Source organism: Gopherus evgoodei, chromosome 3 (genome assembly GCF_007399415.2).
Source record: "Gopherus evgoodei ecotype Sinaloan lineage chromosome 3, rGopEvg1_v1.p, whole genome shotgun sequence".
NCBI classification, from domain to species: domain Eukaryota; kingdom Metazoa; phylum Chordata; order Testudines; family Testudinidae; genus Gopherus; species Gopherus evgoodei.
Window position 1 is genome coordinate 119,268,069 of NC_044324.1, and position 20,649 is coordinate 119,288,717.

Consider the following 20,649-nt stretch of genomic DNA (forward strand, 5'->3'; position numbering starts at 1 on the left):
CCACCTACATGTGGGTGTCGTACATGTACATACACACACACACCCCTAAAAGGAATAAGAGTTGTTGGCTCGTTCTGTCTCTCTCAGACACCCACCCAGTCTAAAAGAAATAATAAAATAGCTGGCGGACATACACTCTCTCTCTCTCTCTCTCTCTCAATAACAATAGCTGGCGGACACATTCACAGCTGAGGTCACTGTGTTGCTCTTCAGCCAGAAAACAACAAACTCACTCCTTCTGTCCTCAGGCTATATGAGGCTAACAAACATAACATCCCTAAGGCCTGGTCTACACTACGCATTTAAACCGATTTTAGCAGCGTTAAACCGATTTAACGCTGTACCCATCCACACAACAAGGCCCTTTATATCGATATAAAGGGCTCTTTAAATCAATTTCTGTACTCCTCCCCAACAAGAGGAGTAGCGCTAAAATCAGTATTACCATATCGGATTAGGGTTAGTGTGGCCGCAAATCGATGGTATTGGCCTCCAGGAGGTATCCCACAGTGCACCACTGTGACCGCTCTGGACAGCAATCTCAGCTCGGATGCAGTGGCCAGGTAAACAGGAAAAGCCCCGCGAAATTTTGATTTTCATTTCCTGTTTGCCCAGTGTGGAGCTCTGATCAGCACGGGTGGCAATGCAGGTCCCAAATCCAAAAAGAGCTCCAGCATGGGCCGTACGGGAGATACTGGATCTGATCACTGTATGGGGAAACAAATCTGTTCTATCAGAGCTCCGTTACAGAAGACGAAATGCCAAAGCATTTGAAAAAAAAAATCTACAGGCTACACAGTGCTGCGTGACAAGCGTAACAGGAAGCCAGAGACTCAAATGGACGCTCATGGAGGGAGGGAGGGGGTACTGAGGACTCCAGCTATCCCACAGTCCCCAGCAGTCTCCGAAAAGTATTTGCATTTTTGGCTGAGCTCCCAGTGCCTGTAGGTTCAAACACATTGTCCAGCGTGGTTCAGGGTATAGCTCGTCAATTTACTCTCTCCCCCCACCACGTGAAAGAAAAGGGAAAGAAATCGTTTCTTGACTTTTTTCAATGTCACCCTATGTCTACTGAATGCTGGTGGTAGACACGATGCTGCAGCAGTGAAGAGCAGTATCCGCTCTTCTCCCCTTCCTGGTGGCAGATGGTACAATATGACTGCTATCCATCGTCACCATCAGCCCGTGCTTGATAACTGCTGAATACCCCTGGCTGGCCTCAGGGGCGCCTGGGTAAAAATAGGAATGATTCTTGGTCATTCCCAGTAGATGGGATGGAACGGCTGGTAACTGTCCTCATCTTAGCAACTGGGGGCTGAGCTACATCAGCCCTCTCCCTTTCCTGTGTAAAGAAGATTCTGTCCTGCCTGGACTATCATAGCAGAGGCATGCTGGGCTCCTCTCCCCCGCACCGCTTAATGTCCTGCCTGGACTGTCATAGCACCGGGAGGCTGCCTCCCCCTCATTTTATCTCACTAACAAGTCACTGTTTGTTATTCCTGCATTCTTTATAACTTCATGACACAAATGGGGGGGACACTGCCACGACAGCCCAGGAAGGTTGGGGTAGGAGGGAAGCAACAGGTGGGGTTGTTGCAGGGGCACCCCCCGTGAATGGCATGTAGCTCATCATTTCTGCGGGATCTGACATGGAGCGGCTGTGCTCTCTGATACACTGGTTCTCTAGTACACTTGCCCCATATTCTAGGCAGGACTGACTCTATTTTTAGAAACCATAAATGAGGGATTGACTCGGGGAGTCATTCCCAGTTTTGCTTTTGCGCCCCCAGCCGACCTCAGCCAGGGGCACCCATGATAGCAGCAGACAGCACAGAAGGACAGATAACTGTCATCTCATAGCCAAATTACACTGGCAGCAGACAGTACAGAACAACTGGTAACCATCTCTGCTATCATGAAAAAGGAAATGAATGCTGCTGTGTAGTGCTGGAGTATCGCCTCTGTCTGCGGCATCCAGTACACATACGGTGACTGTAAAAAAAAAAAAAAAAAAAAAAGCTGAACGGGCTCCGTGGTTGCCGTGCTATGGCGTCTGCCAGGGCAATCCAGGGAAAAAGGGCGTGAAATGATTGTCTGCCGTTGCTTTCCCGGTGGAAGGAATGAGTGATGACATTTACCCAGAACCACCCACAACAATGATTTTTGCCCCATCAGCCACTGGGCTCTCAACCCAGAATTCTAAGGGGCAGAAGAGACTGTGGGAACTATGGGATAGCTACAGAATAGCTAACCACAGTGCAATGCTCCGGAAATCGATGCTAGCCTCGGACCATGGACGCATACCACCGAATTAATGTGCTTAGTGTGGCCGCGTGCACTCGACTTTACACAATCTGTTTTACAAAACCGGTTTATGTAAAATCGGAATTATCCCGTAGTGTAGACGTACCCAAGAAAAGCAAGAGTAATCAAACAGCTCTAAACTTTCATGTCCACAGAGTCCTAAGCTTTTTATTTTATTTCATCTTACTTCTTTCTTATTTTTTAATCATGCATATTTTGAAAGAGACAAAAGTAAGACAGCATTGAAAACATTTAATGTCTCTATGGAAACACAGGCTAATTCATGTTTTATTGCCAAGTGACTACCTAACTAGAGTTTTACATCCTATTGGATCACTACAGGCCATCTGCCATATCAGAAACTTCTGCAAAAAAATTTTTTTTAGGTTAAAGAAAAAAATCATCATTTTTGACTACTAGTTTAGAACAATTTTGAAAAATTCAAATAACCTCACTTCAGAGGTAGCCCCTTAGAAAGATATAGGCCTACCTTAGAGAATTAGTAGAAAATGACCCATTTCTAGGTGTATTTTAATTATAAGATTGTATATTGGCAGCCACAAGGCAAAGCAAATGATTAAACATCTGTTTCTTGTATTCTAGCACTAATTGTCTTCCTCTCTCCTTTCCTCTGTTAGTGTCAAAAGCATTTTCTTTTAAGATTTAACAGTTACTGCCTCCACTGGTACTTCTGGCTGCAGGCTATCTCCCCAGATCTTGCTCCAAATACAACAGAGGAATAGGTTTCTTGCCAAGCCCTGGGAAAGTTTGAGGGCTTTACTTTTAAAAATACAATCTTTTATCGGTGCTCTAAACCTGCCAAGGTAATTATGGGCCATGCTGCATATACATCTCTGCAAACGACCTGCAGACATTTCAAAGACTTAATAGAAGAACTCCATAAATGTACATATTTAAATAAAACTGTCATGTAAAGGTATCACTTAATCTCAAATAGTGGAAGGAACTCATAATGAGAATGGAATGGCTCAATAAGCCTTTCAGAGCCCCAAATCGTAATTTAAATTAATGCCTTCTCCTGTCGTGCCAGTCACAAGACATACTTTTTGTATCTTTGCATTGCCAGTCACAATCCATTTAGCACAGACAGAGCCATGTAGCTTTGTGCTCTTGCCCTTCAAGCTGGTTCAACAGATTTTCATGTCAAAATCTATGGACAAGCAAACCAATGGCTGAAAAAAGGTCACAGAACGCTGTGATTTAAACTGAAGAAGGTACCGTCCAAAGTAAGTCTGATGCGGCAGCATATTTTTGGGGGAGGTGAGGAAGCCTGCATTTAAAATACTTAAATTAATTCTATATCATACAAGCTGTGGGTTGTTTTCTGTACCTTTTCATGTCACTTGGCCAGACTGTAAGAAACAAAAACAAAAATAGAAATAATGAAGCAAAAGTCATTTGAAAATAATTTGCATAATTAATAAGATTGCACTGAGATTTCCAGATGGCATTGATTGCCAAGGATGCACTTCAAACCCAGTGAAGTCTAAGATTCTCATTGACTACAGTAGGCTTTGGATGGGCCCCTGGTGAGGTTGTAATAATTTCTTCAGGATATGGAAACTACCAGTTTTCCATGCCTTGGTCACCTCCACCTTGGTTTGCTGTAATGCTCTCCACACATGAAACCTGCTTGCCACATTGTAGCTACCTGCTTACTTTGCAAAGATTCCTCCATGGAACACATTACATCCGTGCTCCAAAGTCAGCAATGATTTCTTATTTGTTTCCAGCTGAGGTCAAGGTTCTGATATGGACCAGTAAATCATTATATGTTTTAAGTCTTGACTATAATGTCCTCTCTCCCTGGGTTCCACACCAATAATTGAGGTAATCTGTGGATCTCTTCATGATTCTGCCCCTGGAATTCTACTTCAAAGGAAGTAAGAGCAACATACTCTGGCAGAAAGTTCACAAACCTGAAACCTATCTTTTGACAGTCTGATAGAGTCTGAGTTTGTAGATCGTAAGAACATGATGCAAAGTCAATCAATTGTATTACATTTTTCATGAAAGAATGTTTCGACTGGTTGTTGGGGACATCAGAATTACTATACTAGAACAGCCCAACGGACAATCTAATATCCTGTCTCTGAGTGACCAGTATCAGACACTTCAGAGAAAGGTATGCAAAAGCTCATAATAGACAGTTATGGAATAACATGCCCTTTAGAGGAAGTTTCTTCTTAACCGCCATTGGTTAGTGGTCGGCTTATGCCCTAAAATATGAGGGCTTAGATCCCTTGTTAAAATAACAACTTCATCTGTGTAACTTATTGTGACAAGGGGCTCATAGGTATCTGGTGGTGAGTTTCTGTTGGCCTGACCAGTTCAGTGTAGCCCAATTCACTTATGTCATAATCTGTATCTCTTAGGTGTTGTGTAAAATGTTATTGGAAAACCCTAACAACCTGATCATTAGTATTCTTATGTGGTGCAGGTATAGTAAATGCCCAAAGGCCTGTAGAAATGTGAAGGAAACATGGGACTAAAATGTGTTTGGGGACAAGATTGGAGAGTGAGTAAACAGGTTTTTTCCAAAGGAAAGGTCGACACTTCCATCCAAGCACAATCACAGACAACTGGCAACTAGTCAAGTGGCCATTCACTGGTATATTGGGGGCTGCAGGAAAAGATTAATTTGTATTGTAGAAAGCACCAGCAAGGAAGAAACCTGCATGGAATCTTCTCCATGGCACGTTTCCTCACAGCAGGGGCATTGGACGTTGAGAAAGATACATTTCAGAAGTTCATTGCACTATAAAAAAGAGGGGCACAGAACCCCAAGTTACCTTTCACCTAAGATGACAAAAGAACCAAGCACTTTGGACTTGGTGGGAGATCCTTACCGATTGGGTGATCAGCCATCTTGCTGGAGGAAGCATAATAAGAATCTTACATTGAACCAAGACTGTAGTTTTCTTAAGTCTTAGTCACCAGAAAGTGTTTTTCACTTTTATTTGCTTGTTACCATTTCTGACTATTTCCCTTATGCACAAATGCACTTAAAATCCTTTTTGTTAATAAAAACTCATTTTACTTTTAATCTAAACCAATCCAGTGCTGTGTTTGAATTAAAGTGATTGTTAACACCACTTAAAGCAAAATAACTGCTATGTGTAGAGTAGCGGACCTTATTACTGCCTACATATTCCAGGCCAGAGCTAGACCCTTCAGGGCAGACAGTTTTGGGGAAATTCAGGACTAGGGTGTGTGTTGGGATCACATGGCTAGTAGTAACTAAGGCTGGTTGAGACCAGAGTGTCGCTGTGGTGTGATAAGTAGGCTGCTAGAGTCAAAGTTGCTGAATCAGGGCTTTTTATCGCACAGAGATTCAGTGCATATCTATATGCTGGCTTGGAGCATCCAAAACGAGATGCTAAAGCAGTAGAGGGATGTGGTCGCCATTGGCCTGGGACAGTGAACCGCGGCCAGTGGGAGCTGCGATTGGCCAAACGTACAGATGTTGCAGGTAAACAAACCGTCCCAGCCCGCCAGCGGCTTTCCTTGGTGGCCCACGTGCCAAAGGTTGCCGATCCCTGATTTATATGGTCATATTTTAATCACATAACATCACAGGCCCTACCATTGTTTGCTATAATAGCATCATACTTCCATTATCATTCTCTATTCTGGTCTTCATGCTGTTCGTTTGATTTTCTGACTGCAGCTTAACATCAAGCAAAGGTTTCCATTGAGCTCCCATATTGATACCTTGGTCTCTTTCCTTTAGAAAAATTTTTTTGTTTAAGGTGACAGAAAAACTAAAAGGCAGGTCAAGTCCCAGTTCAAATGTACACACTATACAGCTTGTAGATTTTTTACATAGCTTGATTTCTCTATTAGGTTAAACTTCTCAAACTCAGGTGCCTAACACTCAGACACATATTTACGTACAAAATTTTCAAATGTCTTGAACACCTACAGCCGCAACAGCAGTTAATAGGACTTGAGGCACCCAATATAAACATAGTACAATACAACAACGCCAACATTTTCTAACAGGCTTTGGGGGCATGTAGCTGTTAGGAGTATCTTTATCAATTGATCTATCAATGTATTTTTTCAAGTCAGGAGAGAGAAAGTAAAATGCATTAATATTTTCCATGACAAGGAAATAGGTTTTGTAACTTAACTTTGCTTTTTCAGAGAAGAGAAATTGGTTCCCTTTCAAATCCTTCATCAAGGATTCATCAATACCCAAGAGTCCATTTTGGGACCCCAAAAGACCAACATGAGGGAGGGGAACATGCCAATTTAGCATCAGTTCTAATGATACAAAAAATGTTGTATCAAATAGAGGCTAAAGCCTTGATCCTGAAAACACTTAAGCACATGAATGGTCCCACTGATTTCAGGTGGGTTAGTGATGAAAAGATTTGTAGGAGCCTGTAACTGTGGCCTTTTTTTCTTTTCTGCTTTACTTGTTGGAAGAGATAATCAACCCTATCAGAGACTTAGAAACCACCAAATTTAGTCTGGGTTTTTTCACTTCAGTATAACTTTGTCCTAGGAGCTAGACAGGTTAGAAAAACCCAGTGGTTTGGGTAAGGCTTTCTCAACCCCTGCTATCAGAAATATGACCCAGCAATATATCTGGCCTGTCATAAGGATCAATATTCTAACATTTTTAGAGAAAGAAAAACCTCTCCCTAAGATGGGTTTCTTTTAAAGAATCATACCTGCCATCTTTTGTTTCAGTTCAAAAGTCCTAGACAGAATTTCACTGTGTCCACCACCTTCAGCTGTACTGTGTGCGTTATGCAGTCCTTCTCCCCAACAGCTTGATTCTTCAGCCCTGGTTCTTCCCGAATTATTACTCATGTGAACAGTCCCATTGACTTCAGTGACTACTCCTCATGCAAGTAAGCATTCCTCAATATAAGTAAGGATGGCAAAATCAGGCTTGGCTTCAGAAGTATTTAATTTTCCTATTAGCAATTATCTATATACTTAAATTGTTTCAAATATTAATTAATTTGTCCTTTCAACACACTAGTGAGATAGGGAAGTACTGGTATCCATTTTACAGATGAAGAAGGGGGGCAGAGTGTGTAAGGCCCAGATCCTGAAAAAGTATTTAGGTGCCTAAATCCCACTGATTTCCAAGGGAATTAGACACCTAATACCTTTTGAGGATCTGGGCCTTAAAATGACTTGTTCAAAATAATCAAAGAAGCTTGTCTTAAAGCCAGGAATTTAACTCATATCTGAGTCACCAGTCAAGTGCCTTAACCACTGGTATATCTGTCCCCTGAGATCCTCCTAGGCATTAAAATTGTTATCTAAATTGTCAATATTTAGGCAGCCTGTTTCAGGGTCCCTTGTAGCCCTTGCTTACTGAAGGAAGGGAACTGACAGTATCTCCTTTCAGCACTAAATAATCTCTATCGATGCTGATGAATCTACAAATGTAGTAACATTTTATTTGGTTATAGGAAAGAAAAGACTCAGACCAGCAGCAACTGAGGTCCAGTGGGTCAGGAAATACAATAGACTGAAAATGTAAACAAAAGGAATAATTTAAAAATCTTGTAAATAACAGCAATATTAAAAATAGCATATAGGAGCCCAGCACAATCTTTTTTTTTTAAGTTCCTTTTTCCTCCAATCAGGAAACTATAAACACTGAGAAAATTATATAAAGAAAATAAATTCCAAGGTGTTGGGGGAACTGGTGGCAAATGAGTTACTTTATTTTACCATCAAAAACAAAAAATTCTACTTTTTCAACGTTACTCTAATTGTAGAAAATATTTAATTGTACCATGATTTTGACTTTTGTATCCATAGAATTCTAATCTCTCTTCTGTAATAAAAAATAAGACATCTCAAAATTTCTGCATTTCAACTGACTAAATCACAAGATGTTTTTCCTCAAGAAAAATATCCACCAAAAGCAATATAATCAAGGATTCAACTTAAACCTATACTTTTTATTCATTAGTGGAACAGTTAGGCCCTCTTCTGGATTATGAATTACAGCACAGCCAAGCAAAAGCATATGTGAGTGACATTTAAATAACAAATGCTCCAAAAGGTAGACTGTCGTGCATCTTGTTCTCTTTTTCTTACTGCCATTTTCCTTTCCTAGCTTTCACATTTGTGATTACACATTTCAAATGCCATGATTTAGTAGTTCAGAATGAGTCCAACTGACTGGAGGATTTAATTCTTAACTGTAATTTTTTTCTATATACTAACATTGAAGAGAGGGGTAAGAAGGACAAACTTTCATGGCAACCTCCAAAAATTCACGTACAAATACTATGCAGCAGATCACCATTTGTTCATGCAAATCAAGTAGTCACACATGTAGTTTTGTATAAATATCTGCCTTTGCATATGTGACTTTTCAGAAACTCTTTGAAAGTTTGGCCTACAGTATATCTACAGTGGAAAACAATGAACTGCTACATTGGTCTAGTCTCAATTTTCAAGATCAGCATAGTTGCTTAACTGTCCTTTTGTTACCCTCTTGTAACTCTTAATTGTATTCTAATTCAATATGTATGTATATGAATGTAACTTTCTAAGTGGCTTGTTTATCCACTTTTGGTATTGATCTAGGCTCTACAAGTACCTGCTGTCTAACAGCAAGAAGCTGCTCCATAGACAAAAGGACACAGATATTCATCCATGCGCTGTACAGAATGGCAGTTACTCCAATGGAGTGCTAAATCCATATGGCTGAAAAGAAGTTCAGTCTGAACTATAATTCAAAATATTCCCCACCAAACAGAAACATTATATTCTTCATAAAGGCTATGTTTGGTGATTAGAAATCAGTCAACCTACTAACCATAGAAAATGACAGAAACCGATAATGTTCAACTAGTGAAACCATACAGATCAACACATTTGAAATTCATGAATGTTTCCATTCCATACCCAAATGCTGTATCAAAGGGAACACTGAAGAGATCTTTTCCACAAATCATTATTTTGTTATCTTTCAGTTTTCCATCAGTAGAGGACTATCACTTATTGCATTCCTTTTTCCGTACTTTTGATTTCGGTGCTGCCAGTAAGGATGGAGGAAAAAAGACATTGAAAGTGAAAGATGACAACGCCTGTTCCAGAATTCTTTTAATTTATTATTAGGGTTAAAGTAGTTGCAAAAAAAAGGAAACTTACCATTTGGATTTTCTTGTCTGTAGAAGGTTTTTAATATGTCCACTGCTTCTTCAGCTCGATAACCAGCAATGCACTATTGAAATTAGAACTCTTATGTTCATTAAAGCATTCAAAACCAAGATGCCACACAATTGCACAGAATTTGTACTGCCTCTTCTGTTTACTGAGAGTACACCTCTAATTATCTGTGATCAGAAGCCCTCAATTTCAGAATGAAGACCTTGTCTGTTTTTAAAATTAGGCTGAGGCTTAGTATAGTAGTTCGCAGACCTGCTCATCCTTCATAGGAGTTTTTCTTATAACTCTTCTGCAACCACCCTTCCCTCCTCCACATACTAGCAATGTACTTTGTTTACTTCTGTAAATCACACTAACCCTTGGGAATATAAGAAACATGCATGTGGGTATTTGTAAATTAGTTTCCTATCAAGCAGCTCATCTATTATCTTATTCCTAGAAATCAATTCTGAGGTCTCCATGGCCCTCCAAAAGTAACACTCTCACCCACAAAATGTACTGTAACTGGCCCAAATATGTGAATGGGAATGATAGGAAAAATAATGAGCTAGGATGTTTTCAATAACACCACTAATTGCAGAGAGTACACCCACATAGGAAAGTGCTAACTTGTACACATTCATCCCACTGCAATTCCTTGAAAAAAACATTTACGATAGAAATAGCCTTTTCCTTTACACAGTTGGGTATATCTGAGAGCCATTTTCAGCTTGAATATCAGAATAATCTTTCAGAAGAAAACTGTACAAAACTCTCAAACTGTACTCTCACAAACAAGCTTCCTCTCTCTCCCATCACTGATCAGCAGGTGGTCAACCTAAAAAGCAGGTGCTTATGTTGTGATGCCATCAGTATGTTCTTGCTGATGTCAGAAACCCTTTTACAGCCTCACTATCTCAGTTTCTCATCGCCAACTGTAACTGTATTCATTGTTTTAAACATTAAATACAAGAAGGAACACATCTTGATGTTTTACCTGAAATGGTTCGCCAGTATCTGTTAAGTTAGCAGAGGAGATGTTCAGAACTGAGCCACAACCTCCAAATCGCTCATTCTGACAGCCATAGACAACCAATGGGATTTATATGAAAGAGTTAAGGAACTAAGTTAATAAGAAAAGAGTGGTATGAAGCAGAGTATCCTGGTTTTACTGGCCATCTGAGTTCAGTAAATTGTACCTGTACTTTTTTTTACAAAATTAGTCTGCACTCAACCCTCACTCCTGTGCACTACTTTTCAGTAATGCACAGAGCATGCCTTCTGCAGCTGGAAGGAGATGGGAGAGAAGAGATCCCAAAAGGGACACATTGGAAACCACATATTACTAGTTTGTTACATTTTCTAAAACTGGACACTTGTGTGGAATTAACTAATTGTGTACGGTAACAGGCTCTTTCTGAGATTTACTTTCACACCCCTAAGAGAAAACAATGTACATGCCACGTTTGCAAATTGCTTTCTCTTATCCTTAAATCTCTCATCCTTGGTCATATGGCCTTCAATATAGGAATGGTAGCATGGGCACATTCTCTGAGCAGATAAGCTGGTACCCTATAAACCTTTGTTTGACAACATCAAGCTCTTCTCCATTGGTTCATTACCAAATGATTTACTTGAAAGTAACATACTGACATATGGTTTCCCAGCATGAATCAGAACTAAAGGATACTCATCAAGCGCAGGGCAGCTGCACACATAATACAAGGCTCTACAGTTACATACAACACTGTGTGTGCAAACACTTCTGCAGGATCCTTGTCGTGTTGATGACACCAGTCTAGGACCTGATCGATTGCTACCATTTCTGCATGTCGAGTAGCCTGGAATTTATAAGGAGACAAAAAAGGCTTGCATTGATCTGCAGCTTTAAACATATTACCCTTATTAACCTTATCCACTCAAGTGAAATGAGAACGCACCACCATAAAATTATCTCTTTTTAATAAAAACAGGGTGGGCTACGCTTTGTCTATTAAAAATCAGGTATTTTCATTTCCATCACAGTGGCAATGTAATGCTCCTTTGAAAGGGCTCTTTTTTGGCTGGTCCCAGCTGAAGAATTGAGTAAACGCAGAGTGCAATTTTGCACAGATTGATTTGAAGTTATGATACTCAGCCTCAAATTTTAGTTATGTACAACTCTCAAGGAATCCACAAGCTTGATCAGATCTCTTATTCTGCCTACTCTTTGGCAGAACAAGCAGAGGGCTCAACTCAGAGGCACACCTCTCACCCTATCCTGCTTCATATGTAAGGAAAATGCTGAGTAAACCCGGAAAGATGGGAAAGTGGGATGGGAATGAGGAGGAGACACATGTATCACAGTGAAGGGCGTGACATAATGAACACAAACAGAATACAGAAACTATCTAATGGAGTTGCAGAGACCCACAAAACAATCCCAGAAAACCATCCTGATATTGCACTGTAATGTCTGTATTGTGATATAGAAGTCACCAAGAGTTTTGTTGACCTAATGTTACAACACAAACATCATAAGATAATGTAACAACATTGTTCTGATTATTTTGTGGCTCTCTGTCACTCCATTAGATTTCAAAGTAGCTCTTCAAGTTTGAGAATCATTTATTTGAATGAGTATTACCAAGATAATTTTTTTTAAATCCTTATTCAGGAAAAGAAGGATTTTTTGTGTGTACCAGGCACTGAACTGGAATGTGGGAGATCTGAATTCAACTCCCAGCTCTGCCACTCACTTCCTGTGTGACATTGGCCAAGTCATTTCATCTTTGTGACTTTATTTTCAATCTGTAAAATAGGGAGAATACCTTATATCGATGCCATGAAGCTACATTCACTGTTAATTGTGATGTGCTTGGATATTAAGGTGATGGAGCCCATGTATACAGATAAATAGGTTACTACTAAAATCTTACGTTGCTAAAACTAATAATTGTACATTCATATTTAGATTCACATTTAGAATCTACATGTGGATCTAAATCAATATTTAGAGGTAATTCCCATAATCTTAGAGATGAAATGTGACCTTAACATTGCCTTAATATGGTAGCTCAGGATTCCTCGGTGAACGTTGGCAGTAAAAATGATTTGGGGATTCTGGTGGGTAACCTGCTGAACATAAGCTCCCAGTGCAACACTGGGGCCAAAAAGGCTAATGCAATCCATGGATGCATAGAAAGGGGAATCTTCAGTAGGAGTAAAGAGGTTATTTTCCCCCTGTATTGGGCACTGGTACGACTGCTACTGGAATACTGTGTCCAGTTCTGGTATCCAGAAGGATCCAATTCAAGAAGTATGTTGAAAAATCAGAGAGGGTTCAGATAAAACCCATGAGAATGATTAAAGGATTAGAAAACATTGTGACAGACTCAAGGAGCTCAATTTATTTACCTTAACAAAGAGAAGGTTTGTTAAGGTTTATCAAGTGACATGATTACAGTCTATAAATACTTACATAGGGAACAAATATTTGATAATGAGTTCTTCAGTCTAGCTGAAAAAAGTATAACACAATCCAATGGCTGGAGATTGAAGCTAGACAAATTCAGAGTGGAAATAAGGTGTAAATTTGTAACAGTGAGGGTAATTAACCATTGGAACAATTGACCATAGGTCATGGTGGATCCTCCATCACTGGCAATTTTTTACATTGAGATTAGATGTTTTCCTAAAATTTATGCTCTGGAAATATTTTGGGGAAAGTTCATGCTCTATGATCATCTAGTCTGACACAACAATCCCTTCTGACCTTGAACTCTAAGAATCTATGAAGGCTGTGTGCATTGAGAGTGCCTGGGAGTGAGCTCACTGCACTCCATTAATCCCTGGCCAGCAGACTGATTCCCGGGAAACCATTATAATCAATTATCAGAGGGTAGCCGTGTTAGTCTGGTTCTGTAAAAGCAGCAAAGAATCCTGTGGCACCTTATAGACTAACAGACGTTTTGGAGCATGAGCTTTCGTGGGTGAATACCCACTTCCTCAGATGCATGCATCTGAGGAAGTGGGTATTCACCCACGAAAGCTCATGCTCCAAAACGCATTATAATCAATGTAATTTAGAGCAGCCCTGTCTGACTGCTCTAAATTATGCCTTGAAGATCACAGGAGGCATGAAGATAGAGCCACTTCTGCTTGCCCCCACACCAACTCAACAGGACCCACCATGAGCTGGATGTAGATGAAGATTGAGTCCATGTTAGTGGAACAATACATGGCCTTAAAATATGACTTTGTAAACAGGTATATTGAAACAAACCTATGTGTCATTTTTATATGAGCATTTGTGTGCTACATATTAATTAATTATTATATAAAGGAAAAAAACAGAAACAGTATCAATGGAACAAGAAAATAATTATTGTTATAGAAGGGTGATAAAAGGTGTTGGAAGAATAGACATTACCTGAAGGTGAAGTCATTAGGGAAGAAACTTAGGATGCTATTAATACAGTGCCCAAAAGTATCCTGCACTGAAGAACGAACAATCTAAATCTTACACAAGAATCAACAAGTGAGAGTGACAGGGCTAAAGCTGGTGGTTCTATTTTATCTTAGGGCATCATTAGTAATTTATGAGTGGAAACAATATTTCTTTTTCAGTGATTACATACTGTACTTGCAAGATGCTCTGGGCAAAGACACATGCCGGCATGACTAAACAGGAGATAAATAGAGAGGACAAGCCTACATGTAGTAACAAAGAATCTTAAAGGGAGAACAGTTTAGTGGGAGGGGTATGTTTGCACATAAAGACATTCCAAAAAATGTTCTTGCTGGGAAGGGCCACATGTGTTATTACAGAGGAAATAGTAGGGTTATCTGAGGAAAGACTGAGAACAATCAGGCAAGCATGGGAGCTGCCAGAGGGAAAACAATGCTGGCTAGGTCTTGTGTACCTATTGCCCGGTTGTTTAAAAAGAATGACTTACAAAGATATTTGTTGCACTGTTGCCCAACAAATTCAAGTAATGACAAGCCTAACATATTGAAGGGTTGAATCTAGATACATGCTCCTACTAAGCAACATGAAAGATTCTGTAATGTATACAGCCCTTCCTCCCATCCCCAACCTTAGCAAGGAGGAGGAACCTGATGATAAAGAATTTTAAGATAAGGCTGGTAGAAGAGGTTGCCTCACTGGTTTTACATATATTGCTACTGGCACATGGAACAGAAAGAGAGCATATGTGACAATATGCAGAATAACTAGAGATTTAAGTTGCTGGCAAAATTTGGAGAGATTTAAGAAAATAAATTTTTATTCAAAAATGACTAGTTTGGGAATAGGGAGAAGGGGTGTTAGGTGCCCGTAGCAGTTCACTTTGCACCTAGTCAACTAATGCCAGAAACTGTGTGAGACAATAAGAAGAGAAATATTGAAGACATTTTGGTCTTTTCCTGCTTGTATATTTTCTAGTAAGTAATCACTGTCAGTCTAACACAATCTTTCATCCAAGACCCAGACCGGCTGTAGTCATTGAAGAACAAGGCCAGACAGAAGTGCTGAGCACCCTCAGTTCCCAATTACTTCAATGTGAGTGGCGCGTGGCTCAGCACTTCTGAAAATCAAGCCACAAAAATGTGAAACTTGGGTGCCTAAAGTTCCCTTTACACCATTTTTCCTGTCAGAGTAGGGGTGCTACTGCTGATTTTTTGTGATCGGTTTCTACTGTTACATTCTGCCTTATAACAGTAAATTCTCCCAATTTGGATTTAGTATTCTTCACTTAATTTTCTAAATAATGGTGTAATATCGATTAGGTCATCCAAAAGGTGCCTGTATGTCAGTGGTGGGGGAAGTATTCATACTGATTTTAAAATGAACTCCCTAACATTTACTACACTTCTAATTTTCATGAACTAGAGATGAGAAGTAAAGCTGCTATAAAAAGGTTGTGCATTATCATCCACCACAAATAGAAGTGGGTCATTAGACTTACTACCATCTCTTTGAAACTGAATATTAAGCCTCCTTTTTTTACTTTGTTTTTGGACTGGATGAGACATAATACAAATTGAGGACCTGAATCTGCAATCAGACTCATTTGGGGGCAAACCTTTCTACCTGCACAGAGCCTCACTGACTTCTATAGGGCTCTGTGGGGCTTAGGATCCATCCTCACAGATCTGATTGCAAGTATTGGGTCTAAATGTTGAAAGCAGAAATTCAGTATAGCAAAAGTCTTTGTTATTGACATATTTTGTATAAACAATACAGCTGAACTTTGCTAAAATGCCTATTCTAAAACTTCCATACCAAAACTAGCAGTCTGGTATTGTCTTTCTTCCCAGGGAAGTTTTCATAGAAGAATACTAGAGTTAGGTCTCATATTACTGAAACTAACTTTTGAGACAATACACTATCATCAATCCTATGAAGTATTATTGTAAGTAAATAAAACCCAACTGCACTTGTCAAAGTACATTTTGCAAAGTGATATCCTTGTTTTGTTCACTTAAATGCTAAATTAAAAAAATCAATTATTTGTCATCTGTCTCCCAGTCATTAGTGTGAATTAGCAAGGCTCTCCTGCATAATTTATTACGTCCACACATATACAGAAAAAAAAGAAAAATTACCAGTAGTCTACATTATAATGCATTACCTTCAGTGTCCTGTAGTCAAAGGAAATTTGAGTGCTGCTTTAAGTGTAAATATGAATTCAGTACAACATAAAAGGGACAATATATGTATTCGTATAGCTATGTTATATCTGTGTATATCAGCTTTCTTTTCTGATTCTTGTTTATTTCTTGTCGTAAATAGCTCTAACTAGAGGAATTATTAATAAATAGATAGGTGGAAACTTCTGAAATTCATCACTCACATAAATTACAGTCAGTAAGTACACAAATGTCCCAGGTGATAGCAAAAGCATATTGAAATAACTAGATCATGCTCTGAAAAATAAACATGCAAAAAGTGATAGCAAAAAAAAGAATGGCTAATGTACTGAAAAGGGGGTTAGGTGTGCAGAGTTAGAAATGTGAAATATATATGAAAAGAAAACAAAATATGCACATATAAGGGGAAATCAAGGCCCCACTGACGTGAATGATGAAATTCCCATTGCACATTGTGTGTACTTTTTGATAGGGCTTTTTTTGTGACTTACATTCTTAGTTTCATTCACCTCATTCCTCCCCTTTCCTAGGATCTCATTGTTGTAGACCATAAGGCAGCCAACAGGAACTTCCCCATTTTCCAATGCTTCTTTAGCCTGCAAGACACACAAGAAAATTAGGGGTGGAGGGGGAAATGTTAACGATAAAGTGCAGACAAAATAAAACCTAATTGCTGTTTGCATTTGTATATACTGTACACTTGATGGCAAAGTTACACTCTGTCACAGATGCTCTTTCTGTATTTCCAGTATAGGTTTACCATATTGCAGGTTCCCTAAAAGAGGACACTGCCAGAGGGGAAGGGAGCTTGCGGGGGGAAGGGGGAGCAGGAGGGCTACAGTTGGGGCTGCTGGAGGGGTAACTACAGCGGAAGTACTCACTGGAGGTAGGGGGCAGTTCCCTGTCATGGTGGCTGGGATCTAAGGGCCAGCCTATTGCAGAAAGGTGCAACTAACACCTCCCTAGTCCAGACACTTTGCTTGCAGTTTATGTCCAAATCCTGATTTGTAAGCTCAGTAAGGGTCATTTTAGATATTGGTGACCTTGACTGTACCCATGCAGCTGCCCCACACTGAACTCTCTAGTGTAGCTGTGCCCTTAGATGAGGGGTAAACTTGAGGTGCTGACTTTTGGTCACTTTTGTGAGTAAACATACTAAATACAGTGCCCGGACTCAGACATCTGCCAGCCTACATTCCTGCTTCAGCTTTAGCTACATGGGGTACCTGCCTCTCTGATACAAACAGCTGAGTGATGCTGGGCCGTCCAGCTCTCTGTCTTCACTAGCTATTTTGGCTCAAGTGAACGGATTGGCCAATTAACTCAAGTTAGCCAACTCTAGGGAAGACAAGCCCTGGGTGCTGGAGCCCACCACCCTGGTGCCCCTGCTCTAGTCTAGGCACAAAGCTGCACCACTTTAACCCCAGCTGTGTCTTTTAACCCAGACCTGAAGAGGAGCTCAGCGTTACTCCAAAGCTTGTCTCAGAAGCCGGTCCAATGAAAGGTATTACCTGACCTCGCGCACACACACCCCTTGCCCAGGGCCATCCTTAGCCATAGGCAGAACAGGCAGCCGCCTAGGGCACCACTAGGTCTGGGGGCACCGCTCTGCTGGGAGTCTGGACAGAGGGGAAGCAGTGGAGCATGGAAGAGCAGGGCTGCTGGGTCCTAGAGAGAGATGAATGCAGCACAGTCTGAGGGAGAGGATTGGCTGCTGGGGTCTCTGGGAAGGTGTGGGGGAAGGAACTCACCTGTAGGGTGACCAGATGTCCCGATTTTATAGGGACAGTCCCGATTTTTGGGTCTTTTTCTTATATAGGCTCCTATTCTCCCCCACCCCCGTCCCGGTTTTTCACACTTGCTGTCTGGTCACCCTAGGTGGTGGTAATTGGTACCTATGTAAGACAAAGCCCCAACTATCGGGACTAGCCCTATAAAATCAGGACATCTGGATCTGGTCACCCTAGCTGGGAAGCGTTATCTCCCTCGGGCTGGCAGTGATCCATCTCATCTGCGGGGAGCTGTATAGGGCAGGATGAGCTGCTGTGGCTTCATGCGTGCCCCATCCCTGAGATCAGATGCTGTGCTAACTTCACCATGGTCAGTTGGGCTGGCGGTGGTGCCCATTGGCATGTGATCGGACCTGAGGGTTTGCTGCTGCTGTTGCCACTCTGCACCCCAAGAGGTGGATTTTGGGGTCCTGCACTTTTCCAGCTATCTCCTACTCTACTGCAGCTGTTGGACCAGCAGGCTGGGGGGTGAGCCAAGCATGAAAGCAGTACTGTGTTTCCATTTAGATTGTCATTTAACAAATTTGGTCCCCAAAAATACTTGCTAACAATCCTGAATTCAATTTCAATATCTTTTTTAAAAAAATCAATATCTTAGCCAAAAACAGAAAATTAAGTTGACAATTATTTGTGACAAGTTTGGTATGGGGAAGGGAGTGGGCCAGTTTTCATCAGACAAACAAAAAATGTTGACTGACTTTCCTATAGCCCTGTTACTGCTAAATAGAGCCTTCCAACAACTGTAATATGCTCATCTCCTTACTCATGTGTAGAGAAGGGGTCGGCAACCTATGGCACACGTGCCAAAGGTGGCACGCGAGCTGATTTTTGATGACATGCAGCGGCAGGCTGAGCGGCTGAGCCCACCACTGCTCTGGGGTTCCAGCGGCTGCCCCATTGCCACTCGGGGTCCTGGCCGCTGGCCCTACTCAGCACCCACTGCTGGCCTAGGGACCCCCAAGGAACCCCAGGCTGGCAGCAGGCTGAGAAGGCCAGCGGCTGAGGCCCTGGCTGAGCCACTCAACCCGCTGTCGGCCTGGGTTCCATTCACTCTGCTGGTAGCGGGCTGAGCAGGACTAAATTCAAGGAAATAGGAAAACAAGAGCAACTAATGACAAAGTGCAAAAACCTAGCGCAGTGGTCCCCAACCTTTTTCGTCTGGCACCCGCCAGACAAAGGACCGTGGCAGTGGACAAGCATCCACCAAAATGCCGCCGAAATTCGGCGGCATTTCAGCGGTGACGCCTCTGGATGACGCTGCTTATCGGCAGCAAGCAGCGTCATCCTGAGGCATCGCTGCCGAAATGCCGCTGAATTTCGCTGGCATTTGAGCAGATGCTTGTCCGCCAGCCAGTACGCAGGTGCACTGAGATGCCCCTGCGGGCGCCATGGCACCCCTGGGCACCGCATTGGGGACCCCGACCTAGAAAGCCTCCTGAAGCATGGCTATCGTTTTGATTTAAATGGACTTGAACTGTTTGAAGAATTGAGTATACCGTCATCCATGTTGCCACATGCAAAATCGATGATGGACATTGTACAGTTTACTCATACCAGCAAACTTGTTTACATATATCCTAATGTGTACATTGCCAGTCGTATTCTACTGACAATTCCTATAACAGTAGTATCAGGAGAATGGAGTTTCTCAAAACTAAAGCTCATTAAAAACTATCTCCACTCTACAAGGAGTCAGGAACACTTGACTGGTTTTGCTGTTCTTGCAATCGAACAAGACATCACTTTGTCTTTGTCATACGATGACATTATTCCTGATTTTGCACCCAAAAAAGCTAGAAAGATTGCTTTTAATTAAAAACAAATCCTTGTTTCAATATCTCTTCATATAAATTACCAATAAAATGTTGACAAATTAAAAAAATTATATTATTTGCAACATTCTGTCAAATCAGAATGTTTTCTATAGTGCTACTTCTTTAGTGCTAGTCCATCAGCATTACAGTGTGCTTAACTATGTTAAACTGGTTTTAATAACATGCATGTGGCAAGTTTTCCAATAGTTTAAGCTTATGTTTGTGTTGCTAAGAGCAAGACAGGCACAGGGGCACCAGTTCAATAATCTCGCCTAGGGCACCATAAATCCTAAGGACGGCCCTGCCCTTGCTTCTCTATTTTAACTCAGTTATAAGAGGGTGCAGCTCTCCCTGCAGAGATTCCTAGGTCAGCGCAACCCCCCGCTGGGCTTGTCAGGAAATTAACAGGTACCGACTACAACAGGGGTCAGCAACCTTTCAGGAGTTTTTCATTTATTCACTCTAATTTAAGGTTTTGCGTGCCAGTAATACATTTTAACAGTTTCTATGTCTCTAATATATAACTAAACTATTGTTGTGCGTAAAGTAAATAAGGTTTTTAAAATGTTTAAGAAGCTTCATTTAAAATTAAATTAAATGACAGAGCCTCCCAGACCGGTGGCCAGGACCCGGGCAGTGAGTGCCACTTGAAAATCAGCTCGCGTGCTGCCTTCGGCACCTGTGCCATAGGACACAGGGGACTATCCTGGCTCCGTCCAGTGCCAAGCACGGTGGCGACGAGGCGGGAGGATCCTCGGTGCCCGGGGACTACAAATAACAACAAACGCCGTTCTCCAGCCTTTGCGCCCTGGAGACTTTATCCCATGTCCTGCGCCAGGCGGCCCTGCACTCACCATGCGCAGAGCTCGGTCCATCCAGCGCTCCGCCGCCGCCTCCATCCCCCGCCGGCCGGGCCCGGAACGCGACGCGCGGCGCTGCTGTTTCCGGGGGAG

At 41.4% G+C, this 20,649-nt stretch overlaps 1 protein-coding gene across 1 annotated transcript; it reads right to left on the reverse strand.

Moving 5' to 3' along the window:
- Positions 1–7,831: 7,831 nt before the first annotated feature.
- On the reverse strand, positions 7,832–20,625 carry ADAT2 (adenosine deaminase tRNA specific 2). Its single transcript, XM_030556474.1, has 6 exons — positions 20,551–20,625; positions 16,584–16,688; positions 11,149–11,300; positions 10,457–10,562; positions 9,463–9,535; positions 7,832–9,346 (listed from the first exon to the last, which is right to left on the reverse strand). Exons 1-6 carry the CDS (start codon positions 20,593–20,595, stop codon positions 9,306–9,308), a joined length of 522 nt encoding a protein of 173 aa, XP_030412334.1. The 5' UTR covers positions 20,596–20,625; the 3' UTR covers positions 7,832–9,305.
- Positions 20,626–20,649: the final 24 nt, after the last annotated feature.

Excerpts from the sequence above, each read along its gene's own strand:
- ADAT2 (XM_030556474.1), bottom strand. The coding sequence starts at position 20,595 with ATGGAGGCGGCGGCGGAGCGCTGGATGGACCGAGCTCTGCGCATG. Across the intron at positions 9,536-10,456 it reads ATACTGGCGAACCATTTCAG|TGCATTGCTGGTTATCGAGC; the intron begins GTAAAACATCAA and ends TAATTTCAATAG. Across the intron at positions 9,347-9,462 it reads CAGACAAGAAAATCCAAATG|CACCGAAATCAAAAGTACGG; the intron begins GTAAGTTTCCTT and ends CCTTACTGGCAG.